Source organism: Octopus bimaculoides, chromosome 21, assembly GCF_046866305.1.
Source record: "Octopus bimaculoides isolate indiv1 chromosome 21, ASM4686630v1, whole genome shotgun sequence".
Classification (NCBI taxonomy): domain Eukaryota; kingdom Metazoa; phylum Mollusca; class Cephalopoda; order Octopoda; family Octopodidae; genus Octopus; species Octopus bimaculoides.
The window spans coordinates 28,906,201-28,931,336 of NC_142948.1; the positions used below are offsets into that span (position 1 = coordinate 28,906,201).

The 25,136-nt window shown below is 38.8% G+C and overlaps 1 protein-coding gene across 4 annotated transcripts in view; it reads left to right on the forward strand.

Annotated features, from left to right (window-relative positions):
* The window catches only part of LOC149131544 (LIM domain transcription factor LMO4.2-like), a 201,031-nt gene that overhangs the window by 11,227 nt on the left and 164,668 nt on the right, over positions 1-25,136 (forward strand). Inside the window, exons 1-2 of one of the 4 annotated variants that reach the window (XM_089338987.1) lie at positions 14,675-15,606; positions 16,102-17,072. In XM_089338987.1, coding sequence (XP_089195113.1) covers positions 16,855-17,072 — 218 coding nt within the window. In that variant the 5' untranslated portion in view covers positions 14,675-15,606; positions 16,102-16,854. Of the gene's footprint in view, positions 1-14,674; positions 15,607-16,101; positions 17,073-25,136 lie in introns of those variants that run through there. The other 3 variants (XM_089338988.1, XM_089338990.1, XM_089338989.1) reach the window with 3 other exon arrangements.

The window sequence follows — 25,136 nt, forward strand, 5'->3', positions numbered from 1 at the left end:
ACATGAAGTAAATAAAATCATAATATAAACAATTAAATATAAGAAATAATAATTTCTTAAACCACATTCTTCTAGCAGGCATATTCTGCCCGTGGCTGTGTGGTAAGTAGCTTGCCTACCAACCACATGGTTCCGGGTTCAGTCCCACTGCATGGCACCTTGGGCAAGTGTCTTCTACTATAGCCTCGGGCCGACCAAAGCCTTGTGAGTGGATTTGGTAGACGATAACTGAAAGAAGGAAGTCGTATATATGTATATATATATATATATATATATATATATATATGGATGTGTGTGTATATGTTTGTCCCCCCAACATTGCTTAACAACCAATGCTGGTGTGTTTACGCTCCTGTAACTTAGCAGTTCGGCTAAAGAGACCGATAGAATAAGTACTAGGCTTAAAAATAATAAGTCCTGGGTTCGATTAGCTCGACTAATGTCGGTGCTCAGCATGGCCGCAGCTAAATGACTGAAACAAGTAAAAGAGTATGGTTACACAGGAGATGTAATAGAAACACAGGTATATTAACTGTGAACATGTGCTTCATATATGACAGATACAAGGATGCTGTAAAAATTCTGAGCCCACAAGAAATTGATTCTCTTCACAACTCAAGTGGATTATTAGAAGCATTTATAGATTTTGTTATCTGTGAGATATAATCAGCAGGAGAAATTGTTGCTTTGAAAGTATAGCATTCAGGGTAAGAATAAGCTTGTAAAAGTTATGGGTACTATCAGGGTTTTTTGACGAAGCTTATAAAAGTTGAGGGTACCAGCAGGGTTTTGTGATGAAGCTCATTTGGCCATCACTACTGCCGACTGCAGGAGTCCAGGGAACAAGGGCAAACGCAAGTGTGTGTGTGTGTCTGTGTATTATTGCTGGTTGCTGTTTTCAACAGGAGGCAAGTCGAAGGTTGCTTTAGCAAGTGTTTCATATTCACGCAGTAACTGCAGGCTCGTTGATGATGAAGACAAGCATATATTCTTCTATTTATTTCAGTCATTTGACTGTGGCCATGCTGGAGCACCGCCTTTAGCCAAGCAAATCTTATTCTTAGTAATACTGGTACTTATTCTTTGTAAGCCCAGTACTTATTCTTTGTAAGCCTAGGACTTATTCTTTGTAGGCCTAGTACTTATTCTATCGGTCTCTCTTGCCGAACCGATTACTGATGGGGATGTAAACACACCAGCATCGGTTGTCAAGCGATGTTGTGGCGGACAAACACAGACATACAAACATATATATATATATATATATATATATATATATATATATATATGACAGGCTTCTTTCAGTTTCCATCTACCAAATCCACTCACAAGGCTTTGATCAGCCTGTGGCTATTGTAAAAGACACTTGCCCAAGGTGCCACACAGTGGGACTGAACCCAGAACCATGTGGTTGGTAAGCAAGCTACTTATCACACAGCCACTCCTGCACCTTCGGATATGCTGAAGAACTAGAAACAAAGTAGCCGAAAAATATGCAATGTAGTATCATTAGATATGAAATGAATGATATCTGCTTCATTGTATAGATAGATGGGTAGATTGTATGACACTTGTGTCAGGACTGTAATGTTGCATGGTGGTGAGACAAGGACTTTGAGTGTAATGGGTGAATACTTGAGCAGACTAGAAAGGAATAAATTTAGTATACTCTGTTGAATATGCATGAATGTTATAGTATAAATGGGCTGAGAGAAAAACTGGACATAAGGGGAGTCAGATGTAGTCTGCTAGAAAGAAGATTGCTCTGGTATGGACATGTAATGTGTATGGATGAAGACAGCAGTATAAGACATTCCGATAAGTAGATTATCTCCCTTGGCTAGGTGGCTCTCCGTGCAAACAATTCTACATCTGCAGACTACCCACGCCATTGTTGTTGTGTGTCATCTCATGAATATTAAGCAGCTCGAGTTAAAGAATTATTTGAGAAGGTCACTGGCAATGTGCATCCAGTTGATTGCAACTGCACTGCAGGGAAAGAGCCTGTCTAATTATTTTGACTTTTTTCCCCCTTGTATAATAAATTGTATTTTTCATGGTTGTAAGGAAATAAATGTATAATTAAAACAATAAATAATAAAAGTTTATAGCATAGACTCCATCTAAGAATATCTGAAGAAGGAATTGTATTCCGAAATATCATCGGATTATAGATAACTTAATTACAACAAATATATAGTCCATTTTTTTATATTATAGTGCATCGTTGTACCTTTCAAAACTTTTTATGCTTTACAATAAATAATAAATAAATGAGACTTAATTTTGAATATTTTTTTTTTTATCGCTATCATATTTATCAAATACAAATGCACAGTCACATACACATGTCTCCGAAGTTTATCTAATAAACGGATGGCAAGGGGTGATCTGTCGATGGTCCTTTAGATTTGATGAAATGCTGGGAGCAAATCTGGCTATTTGCAGTGTAAACAGTGTCTTTCCTTACAAGTCTCCATCTCTGGAACCAAATAAGATGAATAGTGACATTTGCAGGGTATCTATGAAGTGAAATAACTTTGCTGTCTACATTCTCCCCTCTATAGTGGAGGCGCAATGGCCCAGTGGTTAGGGCAGCGAACTCGCGGTCATAGGATTGCGGTTTCGATTCCTAGACCGGGCGTTATGAGTGTTTATTGAGCGAAAACACCTAAAGCTCCACGAGGCTCCGGCAGGGGATGGTGGCGAACCCTGCTGTACTCTTTCACCACAACTTTCTCTCACTCTTACTTCCTGTTTCTGTTGTGCCTGTAATTCAAAGGGTCAGCCTTGTCACACTCTGTGTCACGCTGAATATCCCCGAGAACTATGTTACGGGTACACGTGTCTGTGGAGTGCTCAGCCACTTGCACGTTAATTTCACGAGCAGGCTGTTTCGTTGATCGGATCAACTGGAACCTTCGTCGTCGTAACCGACGGAGTGCCAACCAATCTCCCCTCTATAATTACTGCATTTACAACAGTATTTTCACGATTTCTTCGGAGACATCATATTAACCGGTCATACACCCTGTGAGTCGTTAGTCTCGCAGAAGTAGAAGCAAATCACATACAGGAGAGAGTTTGAATCAGGGGTGGATAACTACCTTATTGGAATGGCCCCATAAAGAAATGCCAATCACTTAATGTAGATGGAGCTTGTAGAAAACATGGGATGAAGTGGTGATGGCTGAATCTCAGGACCTTGAACCCTCACAGGGAAGATAACAAAGGACCAAGATGAATGGCAATATATTGTTCTCTGGAAGACCTGCCTAACTTGATGAAGTACTAAAAGTGGTGTCATCATCATCAAATACCGCCAAGGTTGACTTTGCCTTTCATCCTTTCGGTGTCGATAAATTAAGTACCAGTTGGGTACTGAGGTCGATCTAATCGGCTGCCTTTCCTACCCCCAAAATTTCGGGCCTTGTGCCTAGTGTAGAAAAGAATTGTTAGCACGCCAGGAGAAATGTTTAGCGGTATTTCGTCTGTCTTTTCGTTCCGAGTTCAAATTCCACCGAGGTCGACTTTGCCTTGTATCCTTTGGGGGTCGATAATCAAGTACCAGTTGCATACTGGAGACGATCTAATTGACTGGTCCCCTCCCCAAAAGATTCGGGCCTTGTGACTAAAGTAGAAAAAATTGTTAGCACGCCGGACGAAATGCTTGGCGGCGTTTCGTCCGTCTTTACGTTCTGAGTTCAAAGTTCACCAAGGTCAGTTTTACCTTTCATCCTTTCGGGATCAATAAATTGGTATCATTTGAACGCTAGGGTTCGATGTAATCGACTTAGCCCCTTCCTCCACCCCGAAACTACTGGGCTTGTGCCAAAATTTGAAATCAATAAATGATCAAGTTTTAACAGTTTAGACATTTCATAATTTGTGTCTTCTGACGTCACACGAGAACGGCTTCGATGGTGATGACCACGACCGAGACAACAAGATTAGCAACAACAACAACAACACTGATATAAGGATAACCACAAGAACAACAACATCAATAACTAAAACACACATAAAAAAAGGACAATAGAAATTACAATTAACAAACTATAGAATAATTGCTCGGAGATATTTTAGCACCAGAAGTGCTTGCGGAGGGAAGCCGTATATTGTGTGCGTGCGCACGTCGTCTCGATTGTTGGAGATGAATAACGGGGGGTGGGGGTGGAGAAAAGAAAAGACATTTTCCTTTTTCAAATTGAAAAAATAAAAATAGAATAAAATAAGATATTAAAATTTTATTATTTCAGCAAGCTAAACTAATTTTAAAAGATGTACAGATTATAAATTTCAATGTCTTTGTCCTAAGAAGGCGACGGAATGAATCAGTGGAGATGTAAGAATAATTGATGATGGGAGTGTTGGTGTTGGTGGCAGCTTGTTCGCGCGTGTTAGTGTGTGTATGTATGTGTGTGTGTGTGTGTGTGTGTATTTATGCACAACCAGTTTGGTTCACCGCCCGGCACCATCCTGTCTTTCCTTCTCTCTTCCTATACCACACCTTAATTTATTAGAACGTATTGTCTTCTCACACACACGCACACGCACGCACGCACGCGCACACACACACACACACACACACACACACACACACACACACAGAACAGAGCTGAGGGGAAGAACCCGAGGAGATCGTTCTCCATGGTGCACGAACGTACGGTGGTGTGTCTCGCGAGTGAAAATACCGAGTCGAAGAACCAACGATTAAATTAACAACATTATTATTTTGTAACTATATTAGTTGTAACAGGGAACAACCGAATCGATGTGGTGATTTACTTTTATATATATATATATATATATATATATATATATATATACATATATATACGGCGGGCTTCTTTCAGTTCCCGTCTGTCAAATCCATTGAAATGGCTTTGGTCGGCCCGAGGCTATAGGAGAAGACACTTGCCCAAGATGCCACGCAGTGGGACTCAACCTGGAACCATGTGGTTGGTAAGCAAGCTACTTACTACACAGCCACTCCAATATATATATATATATAATAATTAATTCTCTCCCTCATACTCACACGTTTGTGTTCTTTATTCCAGTTCTTTGCGTTCTGAAGTCAATGTTTACCTTTCTTCCTTCTGATTAAATCATCGGTTCTGTACCGGGGTGCATATGACCATTTGGAGTCCATAGAACATTTTTTTGGAGACCATACAAGCAAAATTGCAAATTGGGAGATCCACAGGATTATTTTAAGAACAGATAAAAAAATTTTGACTTAGACGTATTTATTGCAAGAATGCAAGAAACAAGTAACAACTAGATTTCATTCTCTAGCGTTTTACTTAGTTCAACATGTTTCTGGTCCCTGAGTCATGTTCTATTGCAATTCTACACAACTGAACTTGGGAAGGGCAAAATAACATTGAATAGATGTAGGGGTCCCTCCAGGTGAAATAGTAATCAAAGGGGTTCATAGATAGAAAAAGAAATTGGTTGAGAACCTCTAGCTTAGATGAATAAGTCCTTGTCTAAGACGGTGGTTCGGTGGAAAAATTAGCGCATTAGACAAGATATTTTGTTAGCATGCTAGCATGCATTCAGCTCTTTGAGTTCCGGGTTCAAATCGCACCGGGAGCTACTCGTGTGATAGACCCGTCACTCGTTTCATGAGCACCACCTGATCATTAAGTGTTTTTAGTGGAGTCCTGCTCTGTTGCAAGTATCGGGACCAGACCCTGCCCGCTTTGAGGACTCTTTCTTCCCTCTTTTCCCCCACGAGGTTCGTTCCTGAAAACGATTATGAGCCCTGCCTCCATCTTAATTAGTGATTAGAAAGCAAGAATCTGGCAGAATAGTTGGGACGTCAGACGAAATGCTTATAGCGGCGTTTCCTACGTTTCTTTTCTGAGTTCAAATTCTGCCGTGGTTAACTTTGCCTTTCATCCTTTCAGGATTGACAGAAATAAGTACCGGTAAAGTACTGGGGTCAATGTAATTGACTGACTCCTATCCCTCAAAAATACTGGCCTTGTACCAAAATTAGAAAGAAAAATGCACATATATATATATATATATATATATATATATATATATATATATATATATATATATATATATATAATTATATGTATTTCTTCTATCTTAATGAATAAAAATTCTTCGGATAGAATAAATGGGTTAATAGAAACCAATGTAGCAAAGAACAGAAAATAACTGTGGTGTAGTTCCTGTTTTTAAGGCAGGAACTCCTTGAAATTTTGGGTATTTGAGTATATTTAAAAATTTAAGGAATGGAGAAAACGCATGTTACAATTGCATACTTTATTCCTACATATGTTTCAAAGGATTACAACCTGTGTGATCCATAGGGATCTGTGATATATATATATATATATATATATATATATATATATATATATATATATATATATATATATATATATATATATACCTTTTTTCCAGTTCGATCGCTATCTGCGTTCCTTCCTGTCTGTCTCTCCCCTCTCTCTTCATATATGTTCTCTGCGTGAGAGCCTCTACGTGGTCATATCGCTAGCTAGAAACAGAAGCCAGTTCCTCATGTATTGTCTTGAAAAGGTCGGAGACACATTGGATGATGACCTGCTGAAGCATTTATCGTTCGTGAAACGGACGGCGTGATCATGGCCAGAATGTCTTTGATAAAAGATCTACTTAATCCTTCGATCTAAACAACAGCAACACCAACACTAACCTTAGCTCTTTGAGAACATCTGTATGGTCGTTCGACTCGCTAGATATAACAGTCAAAATCTTCCTTCAAAATCATATTCTACAATCTTCAAAAGCAGAACATATTGGTTACCATGCATAATGCTACATCATCTGCCCAAATACACTGATGAGGTGGTCATCGATGGAATGTCTTTGATCAGAAGTCCACTTAATCAGAGTTGACCAGCAACAGAAACTTCTCCACCCGTACCTACCACATGACGCCACTCGACCTGCTAGAAATATCAGCCAGCTCCCTTCAAATTGCATCCTACCCTCTTAAAAACGGATGCGTTGTATTACCATATTGTCCTGGGTTCTTTCCTCATAGGAAAAGACAGTTTGGAATGCATTTCAATAGCAACGATAACAAACTTCATTTCTGTGAGGCATAACCATCCGTCCGTCTGTCTGTCTGTCACCCTTTTATCTGCCTACATTCTATCACTATCTATTGGTATTCCTGTAGAGTAGAGTCGGAAATCATCTAGTGCCACGACAAATACCATGTTTGCATCGGTTTAAGTGGTTTAAGTATCCTATTATAAGAATCTGTCAAAAAAGAAAGAGGGAGAGAGAGAGAGGGATCTATGTGTGAATGCTTTTGCCCCTCCTTCCCTTTCCGTAAATTTTTTAGTTTCGTCTCGTTTTGGAAAAAAATTTCGGGGAATTTAGTTTCGCATAATTTTAAAGAAATAATCTTCATGTTCACATATAAGTTTGTAAAATAAAAGAAAAATGACAAAAAATGTTCAAAAGAAAGTCAAAACTGAAAGACTAAAGGAGAAGGAGTCCCCTTTCAATAGTTGTGGGAGGCTGAGGTGTTGGAAATTTACGATTTTACGATTTCCAGCGCTCTAGATAATATCCGACTCTATTCTCTCGGAATGCCTTCTATCTATTATATCTCCGTATCAGCTCTGCAGTCCATCACCGCAAAACTTATCTATTTTTCCCTTCTTTCCATCCACCTATCGTTTCCACTATCGCCACCACAACCACCACCTACAGCATCATGACAGTCGCCGCCGCCACCACCACCACCACTACCAGCATCAACATCATCATCTCTCTCTCTCTCTCTCTCTCTCATCTCTCCATCTCATTCGATAGTAGCACCACCATGAATAATATGCTTTTAGACATAGGTAAATTATTAAATCAGAACAAAAAACACAATCTAGTTTTATCTCTGTAGATAAAGACACGGAGATACATGTGTGTATGTGTATGCGCGCGCATATATCTATGTATATGTACGCACACATTCACACACATCCAATAGAAAGAGAGACAGATAGTTATTGTAAGGGTGGCGGTGGTGATAGGGTGGTGACGGCGCATTAAGCATGACTCTCCTCTCGTTTGTTTATCATGTCTCTCCTATTGTTACTTTATAATTGCTTTTCCATTTGCTGTTACTTAAGCTGCAGCTAATATGATAGCGCTGTCCCCCCACCTCTTTCCCTCTGCCTCCTTGTTCTCTCCCTTACAGTGGTAGTAGTAGTAGTAGTAGTAGTAAATGCTGTAGCACTAGTAATAATGACATGGCGGCGGCGGCGGCGGAGTCGTCGGAGGGTATATGTGTATGGGGGGAAGGATTGGAGATGACCTTATCTCGTCAAAACCGAACAATAAATATCTCCGTCTCTGTCTCTCTCTTCCTTCGGGGTCCCCCCTCCCCCTGCATCCCCCCCCTCTAGAATTCTAATTTTCTCATGATGACGAAAGAAAGACAGAGAGAGACAAAGAGGCAAAGCGTTATCCAGTTCCACATATATTTGATTCGTTTCTGTTTAATAAATAAAGATGGGAGGAGGGGTCGGTAGAGAAGCGGATAAAAATTCCTTGAAGTATTTAATCCGGCTACTTTTTATTTTTCCTTTTGTTCCGCGTTCAAAATTCTGCGGTGTCAGACAGCTTTACCTTTCGTTCTTTAAAGGGGTCTGAGAAGGGGTTTCATAATATAAAGACCAGGTAAATACTGTCATTGTTATTGTATAGTATCTGGTCAGATTTTATTTCACAGAATTATGGTCAATGATTCCAACCATGCAAGAGTTTTTGATTGCTGTTTCCTTCTCCACCGGGAGGCGCAATGGCCCAGTGGTTAGGGCAGCGGACTCGCAGTCATAGGATCGCGGTTTCGATTCCCAGACCGGGCGTTGTGAGTGTTTATTGAGCGAAGACACCTAAAGCTCCACGAAGCTCCGGCAGAGGATGGTGGCGAACCCTGCTGTACTCTTCCACCACAACTTTCTCTCACTCTTTCTTCCTGTTTCTGTTGTGCCTGTAATTCAAAGGGTCAGCCTTGTCACACTCTGTGTCACGCTGAATCTCCCCGAGAACTACGTTAAGGGTACACGTGTCTGTGGAGTGCTCAGCCACTTGCACGTTAATTTCACGAGCAGGCTGTTCCGTTGAAAGGATCAACTGGAACCCTCGACGTCGTAAGCGACGGAGTGCCAACAACAACAACAACCTTCTCCACCAGTTATTGGGTCTGACCGAATTGACCTATGATCAAAAATAGTCCAACCGTGACCAGTTCATTTGTTATTTTTCATACAATCAAGTGCAGGCGTGGCTGCAAGACGTTCTCTTCCAAACCACACTGCTTCGAGTTCAGTTCCACTGTGTGGAACTTTCGGCAAGTGTCTTCAACTATAGCCATGGGCCGACCAAAATCTTCTGAGTGGATTTGGTAGACGGATGTTGTTGTTGCACTGTTGTTATTGGCACTCCGTCGCTTACGACGTCGAGGGTTCCAGTTGATCCGATCAACGGAACAGCCTGCTCGTGAAATTAACGTGCAAGTGGCTGAGCACTCCACACACACGTGTACCCTTAACGTAGTTCTCGGGGATATTCAGCGTGACAAAGCTGACCCTTTGAATTACAGGCACAACAGAAACAGGAAGTAAGAGTGAGAGAAAGTTGTGTTGAAAGAGTACAGCAAGGTTCGCCACCATCCCCTGCCGGAGCCTCGTGGAGCTTTAGGTGTTTTCGCTCAATAAACACTCACAACGCCCGGTCTGGGAATCGAAACCGCGATCCTATGACCGCGAGTCCGCTGCCCTAACCACTGGGCCTCCACTTGGTAGACGGAAACATTGAACGAACCTGTCGCATGTGCGTGTGTGTATGTGTAGGTGTAGTTGTGTGGTAAGAAGCTTGGTAAGAAGAAAAAAGAGGTGGTGGAGCCAGGAGTAACGGGTTGTACACTCCACACCTAATGGCGTGTTCAGCTGCGCCTCGCAGACATAATTGCAAAGGCGTTGCCTGAGAGAATTGCCAGTGACACTCGCTGTAACAACCTCTCCACTTCCTCGTGGGGATTATTTCTCAGACGGGTCGCAGTTGTATCGATTTTGTGCTGGGTCCGAAAGCACTTGAGGTCTCGACGGCGATCGCCAATATGTTTAAAAAAAACCCTGAGGTTTTGCCTACTGATAACGAAAATCACATTAAAAAATTTTTTTTTCAGAAGTTACATCAAAGTAGAAAATCTAAAAATTAAAAAAAAAATGGTGAAAATTCAAAATTCTTGAAGTGGTTGGTGGAAGACAAATAACAAGACCCTCTACTCTTCCTCAGACACACAATTATCTTAAATAAGATTTGGGGTGGGAAAGATTAACAAAAGCAAGGCACTCATGGTGACTAGGTTATTTTTGATTACTGGTCTGCCCATTCAGGAGCCAACTCTAGTTTAAAGACAACACAACAGCAACAACGAAGGGAGTTGCATGCAATCTCACAACTTCATTGAAATAGCAGCAAAATCTCCCTCTGAGCATACCTATTTTTTTATTGCCCACAGGAGGTTAAACATAGAGGGGACAAACAAGGACAAACAAAGGGATTAAGTCGATTACATCGACCCCAGGGCGTAACTGGTACTTATTTAATCGACCCCGAAAGGATGAAAGGCAAAGTCGACCTCGGCGGAATATGACCTCAGAGCGTAACGGCAGACGAAATACCGCCAGGCATTTCGCCCGGCGTGCAAACGTTTCTGTCACCTCGCCTCCCTCTGAGCATACGGTCCCGTCTCAAGAATAAGGACACGTTGTATGTAATAGATTCGTAGATAGATTATGACTAAAAATAAGACAGACTAGTCACGAATAAACGCTTTTCATCAATAACAATATTCACCTTAGACATCAGACCACAGGGGCATTCACCTCTTTGCTTTCATATATCTACTATGGAGAAACTATGACAGTAATGGATGCTGTTCTATCACCGTCAACTGGGAACAAGATTTCATCGACATTACATCATGGTTTCAAGCTCTGATCGATGCTATCTCACTTTGATTAAACCTCCATTAGTCTTCAGAAAAGAATTAGCATCACACATCTCTGTTTCTTGGTTCCCTTCCCTCGGTGATACTTTTCTTTCTTGGCCTCTATGTGGTCGTTCCTTTGCTAGAAATAACAGCCTTCCCTTCAAATCTACACAATATTAATCCTTTGTCTGTGCAAAACATTTTCATGAGTTGGCCCGAAACGTCCATGCTTGTTTTCAGGTTTTTAGTTACACTTTGTTTCATATGTTTTGAGTAATAGAAAGCTTTCCTTTAAAAAATCCCAAATTATTCTGGTGGTTGAAAAGAAATTGGATGTGTGCATCATATACGATGCATGGATACAAGGGAAGTGCGCCATGTGTGTCGTATGTAATGCACAAGAGCTACCAAGAGTTAAACAAATGACACATCGGATGATTTACTCCTTGATGTATCCAAGAAAAAAATCGTGATAGCCATGACTGGAAGGGTTTTGATCAGTCCAGGTTGTCTTGAGGTTACACAACGATGACCAATGTTTAATTGCTTTCCCTTCTCCGTCAGCTGTCCGTTCAACTTAGCCTCCTCTGTATACCACCCTTACAGGAGGCGCAATGGCCCAGTAGTTAGGGCAGCGGGCTCGCGGTCATAGGATTGCGGTTTCGATTCCCAGACCGGGCATTGTGAGTGTTTATTGAGCGAAAACACTTAAAGCTCCACGAAGCTCCGGCAGGGTGGTGGTGGCGAACCCTACTGTACTCTTTCACCACGAATTTCTCTCACTCTTACTTCCTGTTTCTGTTGTGCCTGTAATTCAAAGGGTCAACCTTGTCACACTGTGACAAGTATATATATATATATCTATATATATATATATATATGTGTGTGTGTGTGTGTGCGTGTATACATTTTTTTATTTGTTGCATTCATTAGATTGCGGCCATGCTGAGGCTCTGCCTTGAAGGGATAAGTCGAACGAATCGATCCTAGACCCCTTAAAAAAATTAACAAAAAAAAAAAAAAAAAAGATTTGGTACTTATTCTGTCGCCTCCTTTTCGTTGAACCGCTAAGTTATGGGGCATAAACAAACCAACAACGCTTGTTAAGCGATAAGGGAAGTGAAACACACACACACACACACGCATATATATGACAGGCTTCTTTCAGTTTCCGTCTACCAACTCTACTCACAAGGCTTCGGTCGGCCCAGGGCTATAGTAGAAGACGCTTACCCAAGGTGTCATGCAGTGCGACCGAACTCGGAATTGTGGTTGGGAAGGGAAGTTCTTAACACAGAGCAACGTCTGCGCCTATATATTCAAAAAGAGACAGACAGAGAGGCAGATAGATAGATAGATAGATAGATAGATAGACTAGTCATGGTTAGAACGCTAGGTCTGTTTCGACAGAGCTTACACGGGGCTAACAGCAATCATATCAGAACTAACGGCGAAGCTTCCACGCAGTCGCTGAAATCAGCTAAAAATAGCAGCTGCTTAAAAAAACTATTAATTAAAACGATGAATTTGTTTGTGTTGTTCTTAATACAGCATGGAGAAAAAAACAAAAAAAAAAACGAGTGTACCCTTTCATTATAGTCCTTGCTCATCCTGGGATGATCTAGAGCTTAAAGCAATAACGACCCTTACATATTACGATTTCTATGTTAATCTGAAGGCTTTTTTTCGTTCATTCCAACTGAAATAGACCCACTTTTATCACCAGTATTTCCTTATCGACTGCAATTGTGATGTAAACATAATACGAGCGACCACATCGTGTTTCATATGCTTCGGAGAGCTGTGATGTAATATTTGTGATATGAATGTCTTTCCCTAATGTCTCATCCAGGTTAACTATTATCGAACTGACCTTTGATCAAAAGTATTCTATCTGTGTCTTTCCCGTCTTATTTTCAGACCTAGTGTTTGGAAGAATACACTATCTAATGTAACCCTCCTTGTGAAATTTGAAGGATATTAGCTTGCTATTTCGAGCTCTTAGATCGTGTACAGGTTATATCGATTAGCTCGATACAGGTTGTTGTTCGGCCCCATGTCAGCCCAGGTACAACAGAGCTGTGATTAAATGTGAGACACGCCTTTAATTACAGGTCTGTCGTGACCATCCTGTCCCTTTTAAGAGTACATCTACCCTTATCCAATGTGTCTTCCCTTTTTAAAAGAAAGGAGGTGAAGATTTTTAGCTGCTGTTTCTAGCAGGACGAGCGTGCCCCATGCCGAAGGCGAAGTGAAATGGAAGTGGATGGCAGAATCGGTAGAGCGTGAGACAAACTGCCTCCGATATTCAGTGTTCGCTTTACACTCTGCGTTTAAACTCCGCCGAAGTTACCTTTACATTTCATCCTTCCTGGAGCCCCAAAAATATAAAGCACTTAAGCCGATATATTATGATATTCGTATGAAGTATCCTAGATGTAAATGTAATGAAGAAATGGCTCAAAGAGGGAACTGAAACTCGATCACGGATCGAATTACCGTGGAGATGGCAATATTTAAAAAATAATAATGCAAAGGATTTGTGAGCTGCTCATGCACTTTTCAAGGTCATTAGTAGTCTGAAATGTTGAGGGACCAGCATGGAATCGGAAAACCTATCACAGTCAGATTTTACGTTCTAATATTATAATCATTTATTTTCTTTGCTCAAATGACAGAGAAAGAGATGAAATATTTATGCCTCCTTTTCTTAAAGGTATGGGTAGCGCGATAACAAAGAGGATTTGCATCAACTAAGAATCGAACCTGAGCCGGAATTTCGATTCAGCAGAAAACCTAACGTTTTTGCACTCCAATACTCGTCGAATTTTATAATAACAATGATAATTAACAACACGTGTTACATACAAATTGAGTGTATGTAGTAAAAGTTTAGTAGCGTTGCTACATATTGATTAGCAGTTCAAATTTTGATGAAATCTGCATTGTTTTTTTAATTCCTCCAGGGTCGATAAACCAAATACAGTGAGATCGCTTCAGTCCGAAGCACTCCTCACTCTATCAGAACATGGGCCTTGTGCCTAACCCTCCCAAAAAAACAATAAAAATCATATAATTAATAAACATATTTTATTTTCACTATCTCATTTATAGTGAAGTGCTTTTGTTATTCGTTCCACGCTTTAACTGTAATATACTGGCCTTAATCTGGCCTCTGCCGTCCAATCTACGGAAGGGAAACATTTTTTCTTCTCTCTTTCCGTAAAGAGCGACAGTTAATCAGTCTCTACTATTACTGCTACTCACACACACACACTCTTACTCCTCCTCTTTTTCTTTTTCCTCTCTCTATATTTCTCTATCTCTCAGTATTTTCTCTTCTTTCTCCCGCTTTCTCTCTATACCTCTCTTTTTCTCTATCCACCTCTTCCCATCCCTCTAGTTTTTCTCCCTAATTTCAATTATAGCGTTTTTATTAAATTTCCTCTCACCAACACCACCAACGCCACCACCATTAACATTACTACTACTACTACTACTACTTGTCTTACGATTATTTTCAGTCCCCCTCTCTCATATACTCCTTCGTTTCTATTTCCGCTCCTCCTCCTCTCTCTTTGATCGTTTCACCTCCTCCCTTCATTTCAATTATGTTGTGTTTTATATTAACTTTCTCTCTCACCCCCTTCGTTTTGCACAGCATCACTCACCTCTCTCTCTCTCTCTCTAAATACACACACACACACACATATATACATACATAGACGCACACATGTATGATGCGATGTGTGTATAATACAAATAGAATAACTAGCTTGAACACAATATTGCCGTAATTTTCGTACATGTACAAGCAATCAGACATCACACGGGGGTCGACACAACTTGGAGTGAGTGCGTGATTGAGTGAGTAGAAGACAGCGTTAAGAGGACGAAAATAGTCAGTTTACAGCGGAGAGAAAGGTAAAAAAAGCATTAAAAACATAATAATAATAATAATAATAATGATAGATATAATAGTAAGGAGCGGGAGGAAGAAAGAACGCGAGTAGAAAGAGGGTGATTGTATTATAGAAAGGTGTGTGTGTGTGTGTGTTATGATAGAGAGACAGAAGAAGAAAGCAAGGCAAAAAGCAGTGCTTGCACCTCCAGCAATTAACCGCTTCTGACTCGACCCTAGCAACACTGTTAGTGCCATTAATAACGAGTACCGCTTGCCATCAACATCACTAGGTTTTCAGTCGCTCTAATCATATAGAAACAGTAAAAAAAGAAAAAGAAAATTAATTCCCCCCTCCCCAACAGCAGCACACATATTTGACGCTGTGATATTATTACATTTTTAGTAACACGATCATTATTATTATTATTATTATTATTATTATTATTATCACCACTATTACTATATACATCGGTTAAAATTACTGATTTCTCAACTTCATTACTGAGTTTATATTATATTCGTGTAATTGGAAATATGTAAAAAGAAAACAAACGACCACAACAAAAACAACACGACACAAAAAAGGCGAAAACGACGGAAAAAAAAGACAATTACAATTTTTTTCTTAAACTGTTCGAGTCTTCTGCTCTTCAAAGGTAACTTCATCTCTTAACGGAATACATATGTATGTACATCATATTAATTTTTTTTATTGTGTGTGTGCGCATATATATATATATATATATGTGTATATATATATATATATATATATATATATATATATATATATATATATATATATATATATATGGTAAGCACAACTTATATCACCATAAAAGTTGTGTTTATGTGTGTGTACGTGTGTTTGTATATATATATGTGTGTGTGTGTAGTGATTTGATGGACGAAGCTGATGTTTCTAATTGAATGGCATTCATACTAAGTTCGATATTTATCTGGAAACATTTATTTCCATAGTATACACATAGTGTCTAGAAGCACGCGTGTGTATGTATGTATGTACGTGTGTGTGTGTGTATATATATATATATATATATATACATATATATATATATATATATATATATATAACGGGTGTGTGTGTGTTGTATGTATATGTGATTTTTCTGTATGTGTTAAGTTAATTTTTGTCTTGTTTTCTTGTACATTTTTCTACCAGGTAAAATAATTCTATCAACAGTCACCGCAGAAGAAGGTGAAAACAAAAGAAAAAAAAAACAACAACGAAAATATAAAAAAATAAAAGCCAACAAACCAACCTCGTCCCCCCACTCTCAGTAACTCTGTGAAGGAGAGAGAGAGAGAAAAAGACAGGAGTTGGATGTTCTTCATTCTTTCACTAATTGACTGTGGAGTAAACACATTAAGCCAGGAAAAAGACATTGGAGAAGGAAAAAATTTACACAAAATTATTAGTACAAATCGACAGCGGCAACAGCAGAAAAAAAAAAAAAAACACCAAGAATTTGTCTTTTTTTAAAAAAAATCTTATTAATTGATCATCGGTTTTTACCCAGAAATACTTCGATATATATATATATGATATATATACATGCATATATATATTTATATATAGAATTCACCACGTTTATGCAACAACCAGCGCACACACACACTTCACAATAATACGTTCTTGCGGAAAACGCATCAACCCCCGCCAAAAAAAACCTCATCAAAAAGCAATCACACACCATCCTTTTTCGTTCTTATTATTATAATATAATTTAATATCATCATTGCTGGGGTTGTTTTTTTTTTTTATTAAAAAAAAAAAAAAAACAAACCCCTTATACCCGATTCTCTAGATCTAAAATATTTTTTCTTGCACTGAGGGAAAATACCCAGAAAACCGAAAATTGACAAAAAACAGACAACGAAGAAAAAGGCGAAAAAGAAACAGGTCCAACAGAGAATGACTGCTCCGGGTGATACTGCTACCAAACCGACCGGTTTAAAAATGTGTTTTGGCTGTGGTGGTCGAATTTGCGATAGATTCATGCTACATGCTGTTGACCATTATTGGCACACGAGTTGTTTGAAATGCCACTGCTGTCAGGCTCCGCTCGGAGAACTTGGTTCCTCGTGTTTCACAAAAAGCGGGATGATTTTATGTAAAGAAGATTATATCAGGTATGTCGAATTTTTGGTGGGGGCTCGTTTGAAAAGAAAAAAAAAAACAAAAAAAAAGATAGAAAGAAAGAAGCTGAAAAAAAAATTACAAACAGAAAAAATGCATTTGTATTAATTCTAATGTAGATTTCGTGGGCGGTGAGGGATTTTTGTAACAATCACCCTTTATTCACTTTATATACTTCTCTAATTGTTTTCTTTGTCATTAAACCTTTCTACATCCTATTTATTTACCCCATCCAATTATCCTCACGCATACATAGATACACGTAAATCATGGATTTCTTTTCATTTCTTTTTATCTAAACCTGAGAATGAAAAACGCAAACAAAATATCAACTGAGTCAGTTGGATGACTAGTCAACGAAATGGAGGACTAACCTAATTTATTGTAATCACATTACTGATTATTAATATTTAAAGCAGCAAATTTCTTTTTAATTAGTTATAGAGATTTGCTTAGTTTTGCTTTTTTATTTCAAGAACTAATAAACCTTAGATTTAGCTATGCTTTTCTCATTTCCCAACCATCGCTCACACATGCATAATATATATATATATATATAAATATATTCTTCTGGTTCTATTTTTCTGTCTTTTATAGTTGGAACATAACGCTCTTCCTTTACATATATATAGCTATATATATACATATATATAATGTGTGTATGTGACATGAAATAAACATGGAAAAAATGGTTTGTTTTCCCCCCCATTAACCTATATTTTTCCATTTACGTTTCAATTTTTAACGATACCATCACATACAATGATTGTATATAATGAGATTTCCAAATTTGCTATAAGTATTAATGCTTATATGTACACACAGGCCATCTCAATGCATTAATAGTTTCTATGTAGAGCTGTCTCAGCGTGGATGTGCATATATATATAATTATGTATATATATATAACCTGCCTGAGTATGTTTACATACACATTCTTATAAATGCACGTGTATTTATGTATGCCTTCGTGATGCATTTAAATTCGTAGAATACTTCGATGAGTGGAGAATATATATATATATATATATAGATATATCTATATATATATATATATATATATATATACATACATAGACACACACACTCTCTCACACAAAATGTAATATTATATATAATGTAGCCAATATTCCCATTTGCCTTGTAAATCAATTTAACTGTCAAATCGAATGCTTTTAGCTGGTACACTTTTGTACTTCCTCACATTATCTCGCCTCTCGTCGTCGGATTTCCTTGGCCTTCTTCCGCCTTCATTTGACTAAGTGAATGAAAGAAAGAATGAATGAATGAATGAATGAGTGTGGGGTCGTAGTGGAATACTTCCAGTCTGCAAAAAAAAAAAAGTCTTGCCAAGCTACACGGAATTCCGCAAACTCGTGTGTATGTGTGTATGTGTGTAATAGGTTTAGGGTTAAATCTAATACAACTATGCTGTACAGTCAAACAAACCATCATAGATTCTGTTAAGATGAAGTAGGGGGGAAATGCTTTTTATTTTTTTGTTTCTTTTTCTAAATGTATTAGTGAATACTATCGTAGCTTTATCGTATCGCCGAAAACTGGCTTCTTAAATCCGCTTGCTGCTATCTTCCTGTTAAATAAATAATATATACTTTAAGATACCTTTCAGAATTTTAGTGTTACTAAATGAAAATAATGTTTTGTTTTGGTAGATATTTTCTGTACAGTTATTAACGGCGCCTAAGAGGTAACAACCATCTTCGGAGCGATGATCGATCGGTTGGTACTATTTAATTAATGATAACTGTTAGTCAAATAGATTATAAATGTTGGTGTATTAAATATTTAGACGTGCTGAAAACGGTATCGCTAGGTGGGAATACGCAAAATATCTGGTATCTTTTGATATATCCATGTATATGCATGATATGTGCATATAATTATGATCATTGTTAGTGTTTGTCTTCGTGTATACATGTGTGATTGTATACAACTGTATTACGCATGTGTTTGCATAAATATGTGTACATACACACATATATACACACACTCACAAATGCGTGTACACATTTCTAAATTCGTTTGTGTAACTTCCAACATACAATTCTGCCTCCCCATCTATCTATCTATCTATCTATCTATCACACGTACACACACACGATTTCCAGCCACTCTCACATCAAAACAACAGCTAGCTACTATTTCTTCATCTTGCCGAGCCTGCCTGTATCTGTGATTGTTCTCTGATAGTGTGTATGTGTGTTCTATCTGGGATATTATATATTGATTGATATACACAGCAAATAACTTTATCGATACTGATATTGCTTTCTATTTAAATGGTGTGTGTGTGTGTGAGTGAGTGTAGAGGAGATATATTGCATTTGATGTGCGCTGTTGTTGTTGTATACGTGCGTGCTTATGTATAAATGAACGTGTACGGATAAGAATAGTATAACTTGTATACATTACGAATGCAATTACATTACATCCAGTCGCTGTATATAAATTAAAACATCGCTATATATGAATTAAAACCACACGCACGCATATGATTGCTGTATATATATACATATATACAGACTAATACTACGAAAGGGAAGTCTCAATGCGATCGTTCCACCTGCAAGAATTAACGGGCAAATCTCCTTCTAATCGCACTCCGATTGTCTTATACAAGGAAGGACACTTAGCATTGTGTAGTCCTACGTTGTTTAATACCCAAGATGAGATGGTCACAACTGGGACGTCTTCGTTCATGTCAATTCAGTTACATACAAAGACCACTATTCGTATGTGTACATGCACACATATATATATATATATATATATATATATATATATATATATATATATATATATATATAAAGCACGAGACTACATTGTGTCGGTGGCTGTATATAACTAATCTCTTCGTATATATTTTGTAGTTTTATATATTTGTCATCACACACTCACATATATATATATATATATATATATATATATATATATATATATATTTATATACACACATACACTTAGGTGTGTGTATTGATAGGCATATATGAATAGATATCGATTTGTTCTCAATTAATATAATGGTTCTGGCCGTGTGTGTGTGTGTGTAAAGCAAAGAAGATGCAGATCGAGAAAGCAATTAATTCTAGCCTTTTTCCGACAGGCCATTGCAATCAGTCTAATGTAAACGAGGTTGTTTTATTTATTAATGCGTAGCTGAAAAGCACTTGTTCATTACTTTTATTGCTACTGTACACTCATACACACACACACACACACATACTCACTGGTTTTGTACACTCACACACAGGCGCCGTTACACGCAAACACAACACACACACACACGTGTGTGTGTTGTGTATGTTTGTACGTATGTTTGTGTGTGTGTCCCTGTACGTTTTTATTGTTTCTCAACATACATATACACATGTACACTTAAACACTATATACACGCTCTCATGCATCTGGTAGTCCATATGCGACTATATTATTGCTGTGTATATATACATACATCTCTCTCTCTATCTATTTATCTATCTATCTATACACACACACTTTTATACATACGCTCGTGTATGTGTCCGTATAGCTACTACACACAAACTTTTATACACGCTCGTATATATGTCCGTATAGCTACTACACACACACTTTTATACACGCTCGTATATATGCCCGTATAGCTACTACTACTACTACTACTACTACTACTACTACACACACACGTATAAAACACGTCTCGATGTGTATATGTGATACTAAGACTTGGCTGTCGAATATTTGCTGCGGAATTAATAGCAATTTACTATTGCCAAACACCATCAGAAAGAAACGCATCTTACTTGTATCTACTCACATACATATATACACATGTTGTATTCCTATACATACCCGCTTGCATACATAGGTGCAATGACATTAGTTTCCGTAAATACACACACACATATATATATATGTAATATATTTGTGTACATGTGTGTGATAGATTTGCTGTACGTGTATTCACAAACACGCATAAAGAACCTCTTTCTAATTCCTTCCCCCCCCCCCGTACACAACCACATTTTGCCAATATACAGCTTTTCTCATCAATCTCATGCTTTTAGTTGATGAAAATAAAGAGAAGGAAAGGACGTAGCTGAGAGTGAAGCTAAGCTTTCTTTATATTATGTTTGCCTTTCTCCTACTCCTCCTCCTTCCTTCTCCACTACCTTCTTTCTCTCTTTCTTCCCATCTCTCTCTCCTACCTTATTCCCCCTCTCTCGTTACGTCTCTCCTTGTTTCCATCTTTACGATATTCTCCCCCCTCCCCTACATAACCTTTCGATCTTGCCTTCCTTCATCTCTTACCCTCTTTTTTTTCTCTTTTCTGTATTGCCTCCTACCATTAATCTCTCCCTCCTCCCTCCTTTTACGATATCCCTCCTTCCCCCCCCCCCGGCCACTATTTATACTCTATCACTTCTACTTCTACCCTTCACCTCTATTATACTCTTCTCTCACTATCCCTCATATACAATTTCTCTTTTGCACCCATCTCATATCTCCCTGTCTGTCCTCTCTTTTCTTAATTACATTGCATTCTCCCCTTCAAACCACTCTCTTTTCCGCCTTTTCTATCGATCGAACCCGCTTTCTTTTTCTCTTTCCTCTCCCCTATACCTGTCTTCATTTATCTCTTTATCAAATAGGTTTTCTGCCTCCTCTCCCTCATTCATATATATATATATACATACATATATATACACATATATATATATTCGTGTGTGTGTTACTTATCGTTATTGCCTTTCTCTTTCTCTTGTGTTCTCTTCTCGATTCTTTTTACCCTCTCTTTTCCTTCAATTATTTTCTGTTTTAATATTTCTCTCACTGTGTGCACAAATGTAATTGCTTTTCTTTTAAATATTCATATATACATACATACGTCTATATATATATATATATATATATATATATATATATATGCATGTGTGTATGTATCTATATATATATATATATATAGATACATACACACATGCATATATATATATATATATATATGCATGTGTGTATGTATCTATATATATATATATATATAGATACATACACACATGCATATATATATGTATATATATGCATGTGTGTATGTATCTAATATATATATATATATATATATATATATATGCATGTGTGTATGTATCTATATATATATATGTATATATATAGTGTGTGTGTGCTGATGCACATACATTTACTCTTGTCAAACCTTTGCAGCCTTATTTATCTAATTATTTCCCTGTTTTATTAAAAGCTATCAACTCTATCTTTCTCAACTCCATCTGTCTCCTATCTATCTATCTATCTATCCTCTTACTTACGCTACTCTCTTCTCACTCCCACCACTAATGTATTAATAATAATAATATTAAAGACCACCACCACCTCATTAGCCCTTGTGCCTTTTTCTACTTCTTCTTCACCCTTTCTTTTTACCCTCTACTCCTCGCTCTTTTTCCCTGGTTCTCTCTCTCTCTCTCGCTCTCTCTGCTCCGTGATAGATATACGGCCAACGCCTGCTTTTGTTTTTACCTCATCACATCTTGCCCCAACATCTGGTGTGCCTGGAGTTTTGAAATCAACCTCTCTGCCTCACTCGCTCTCTCCACCTCCATACACACATAACACACGCATCGCCACTACGCGCGCACGCACGCACTCACAACTGCACTCACGCATATAGCCGCTCTCAATCACCCACGTACTCGCTCGCTCGTTCACTCACACACGCAGGCATTTACCCATATACTCATTCGAATATGCACACATTCTCGTCCATCTTTTTATATCTTATATTAATGAGTTTGTCGTCAGTTCACGTTTCTCTCTCTCTCTCTCTTTCTCTCCTTCCCTCCCTCCGTTATATCTCTCACTCTCCCTTGCCTGCCTCCCCTCTCTCTCTCTCTCTCTCTCTCTCCCGCCATCACACTCAATCTGTCCGCTTGGATCGGTTTCTCATTATTTCCAACTTAACAACTCTAAAAAAGCCCCAGTTCTTGTTGTTGTCGTTGATGTCATTATTATAAAAGGGATTTTATAAATTATTTTTTCACTCTCTTTTTCCCTCTTCTCTCCTATTTGTTTCCCATCCCCCCCTCTGCCTCACCTCCACCACCTTACTCAATCTGCAACTAATTCCATGTTTAATCCGCGTCTTGTCTGTTTTCTTTTTCCGTTTTTAAAGTCTTGGGGCGATCGAATTCGCTGTCGTCTTTATATAATCCTTACCACACTCTTATTGTATGAGACAGCTATAAGACTTCTTTATACATGGTTGAGCAACTTGCTAGAAATAACAGCCAACGCTCACTCCGAATTATCCCTCTGTCGTAAAACAAAAGTAAAAACACATTGGACAGTGTAGTCCCATATACACTAAGTCTGTTGGTGATGATGGTTAGAATGTCTTGATCAGAGCAGACTTGGGCTAAACACGTCCAACGTCTTAATTATGCAACCCGAGACAACCTAAACGTGGTCGTTCCATCCTTTAGAAATAGCAGCCAATACTCACTGAACTTAGGCCTTTTGGTACATTAGATGATATAAAGTTCTAGGTGCATTGTTTAAGAAAAAATAAACTGGATTACCATGGCTGGAACGCTTTTGTTATTCCATCTGCTCCCGTAGTTAGTTAGACGACTCTCGTATTTCCAGCCCTCACAACACAAGATTTGTCGTTTGACAACGTTCCCTCTCCTAGAAGCTTCGGCTTGCTAGAAATAGAAACCAAATCTACCCACGAATCACATCTTACCGTCTTCAAGAACACGTTGGATAATTTGGTCCCGGGATCCTTGCTCTGAAAGAAGACACGTCGGTCACAGCTGAAATGCCTCTAATCATCGATTTCTTTTTATTAGGGGTTGACCTGTAGCTAAACATCCTTAACTACTGCCATCATCATCATCATCTAATGACAGCGTAACGACAAAACACACCATGAGGACAGCAAACATTACTTAGTAAGCTGAATCTGCTAGAAATAGCTGCTAAATCACACTTAGGAAAAAGGATGGAGCATTGAATAATAATGTAGTAGTACACTAAACATAAGTCATGGCTGGAATGTCTGTGATCAAAGCGAGTTTAGACCCTGAATAGTCATCCTCGTTAATGTCAGCTTTCCTCCATACGCCTACACTCCCCTCCTCTTCACCATTGTCAGGAAGGTACACCATCATAAGGAGAGTATTCTGTCAACACCATCCCTTTCGTTAGAGATGGGTACACTAGCAACTAACTCCTCCCTCCCCTTCTTTTCCATCACACGGGGGGTGTAGTATAATAACATGAATAGCGCCCACTCCCATACGTCTCCGTCCCCTCGCAATTATAAGCAGGGTGGGTGCCCCGTCGATTCACCCCTCATCCACTTCAATATCCCTGTCATTATCGTCTCATTGCTTAATATAGCAAACATTATGAAATACTACCATCATCCCGCCACAGCATCGTCGGCAAAATATCTTGGTGGGTTATTTGTACTCCACATTTTTACGTGCGGAGGCGCAATGGCCCAGTGGTTAGGGTAGCGGACTCGCGGTCGTAGGATCGCGGTTTCGATTCCCAGACCGGGCGTTGTGAGTGTTTATTGAGCGAAAACACCTAAAGAAGCTCCACGAGGCTCCGGCAGGGGATGGTGGCGAGCCCTGCTGTACTCTTCCACCACAACTTTCTCTCACTCTTACTTCCTGTTTCTGTTGTGCCTGTAATTCAAAGGGTCAGCCTTGTCACACTGTGTCACGCTGAATATCCCCGAGAACTACGTTAAGGGTACACGTGTCTGTGGGGTGTTCAGCCACTTGCACGTTAATTTCACGAGCAGGCTGTTCCGTTGGTCGGATCAACTGGAACTCTCGACGTCGTAAGCGGCGGAGTGCCAACAACAACAGCTTCACGGTATCAATTCGAATCGCACTGAGGTCAATTTTGTCTTTCTTCCTTCCAGGGCCGATGTAACTGATAATCCCCTTGCCCCATAAATTTCAGTCCTTGTGTCTATTATAGTAAAAAGGATTGTCAACACAACCATCCCATCTATACTTATACAGCAT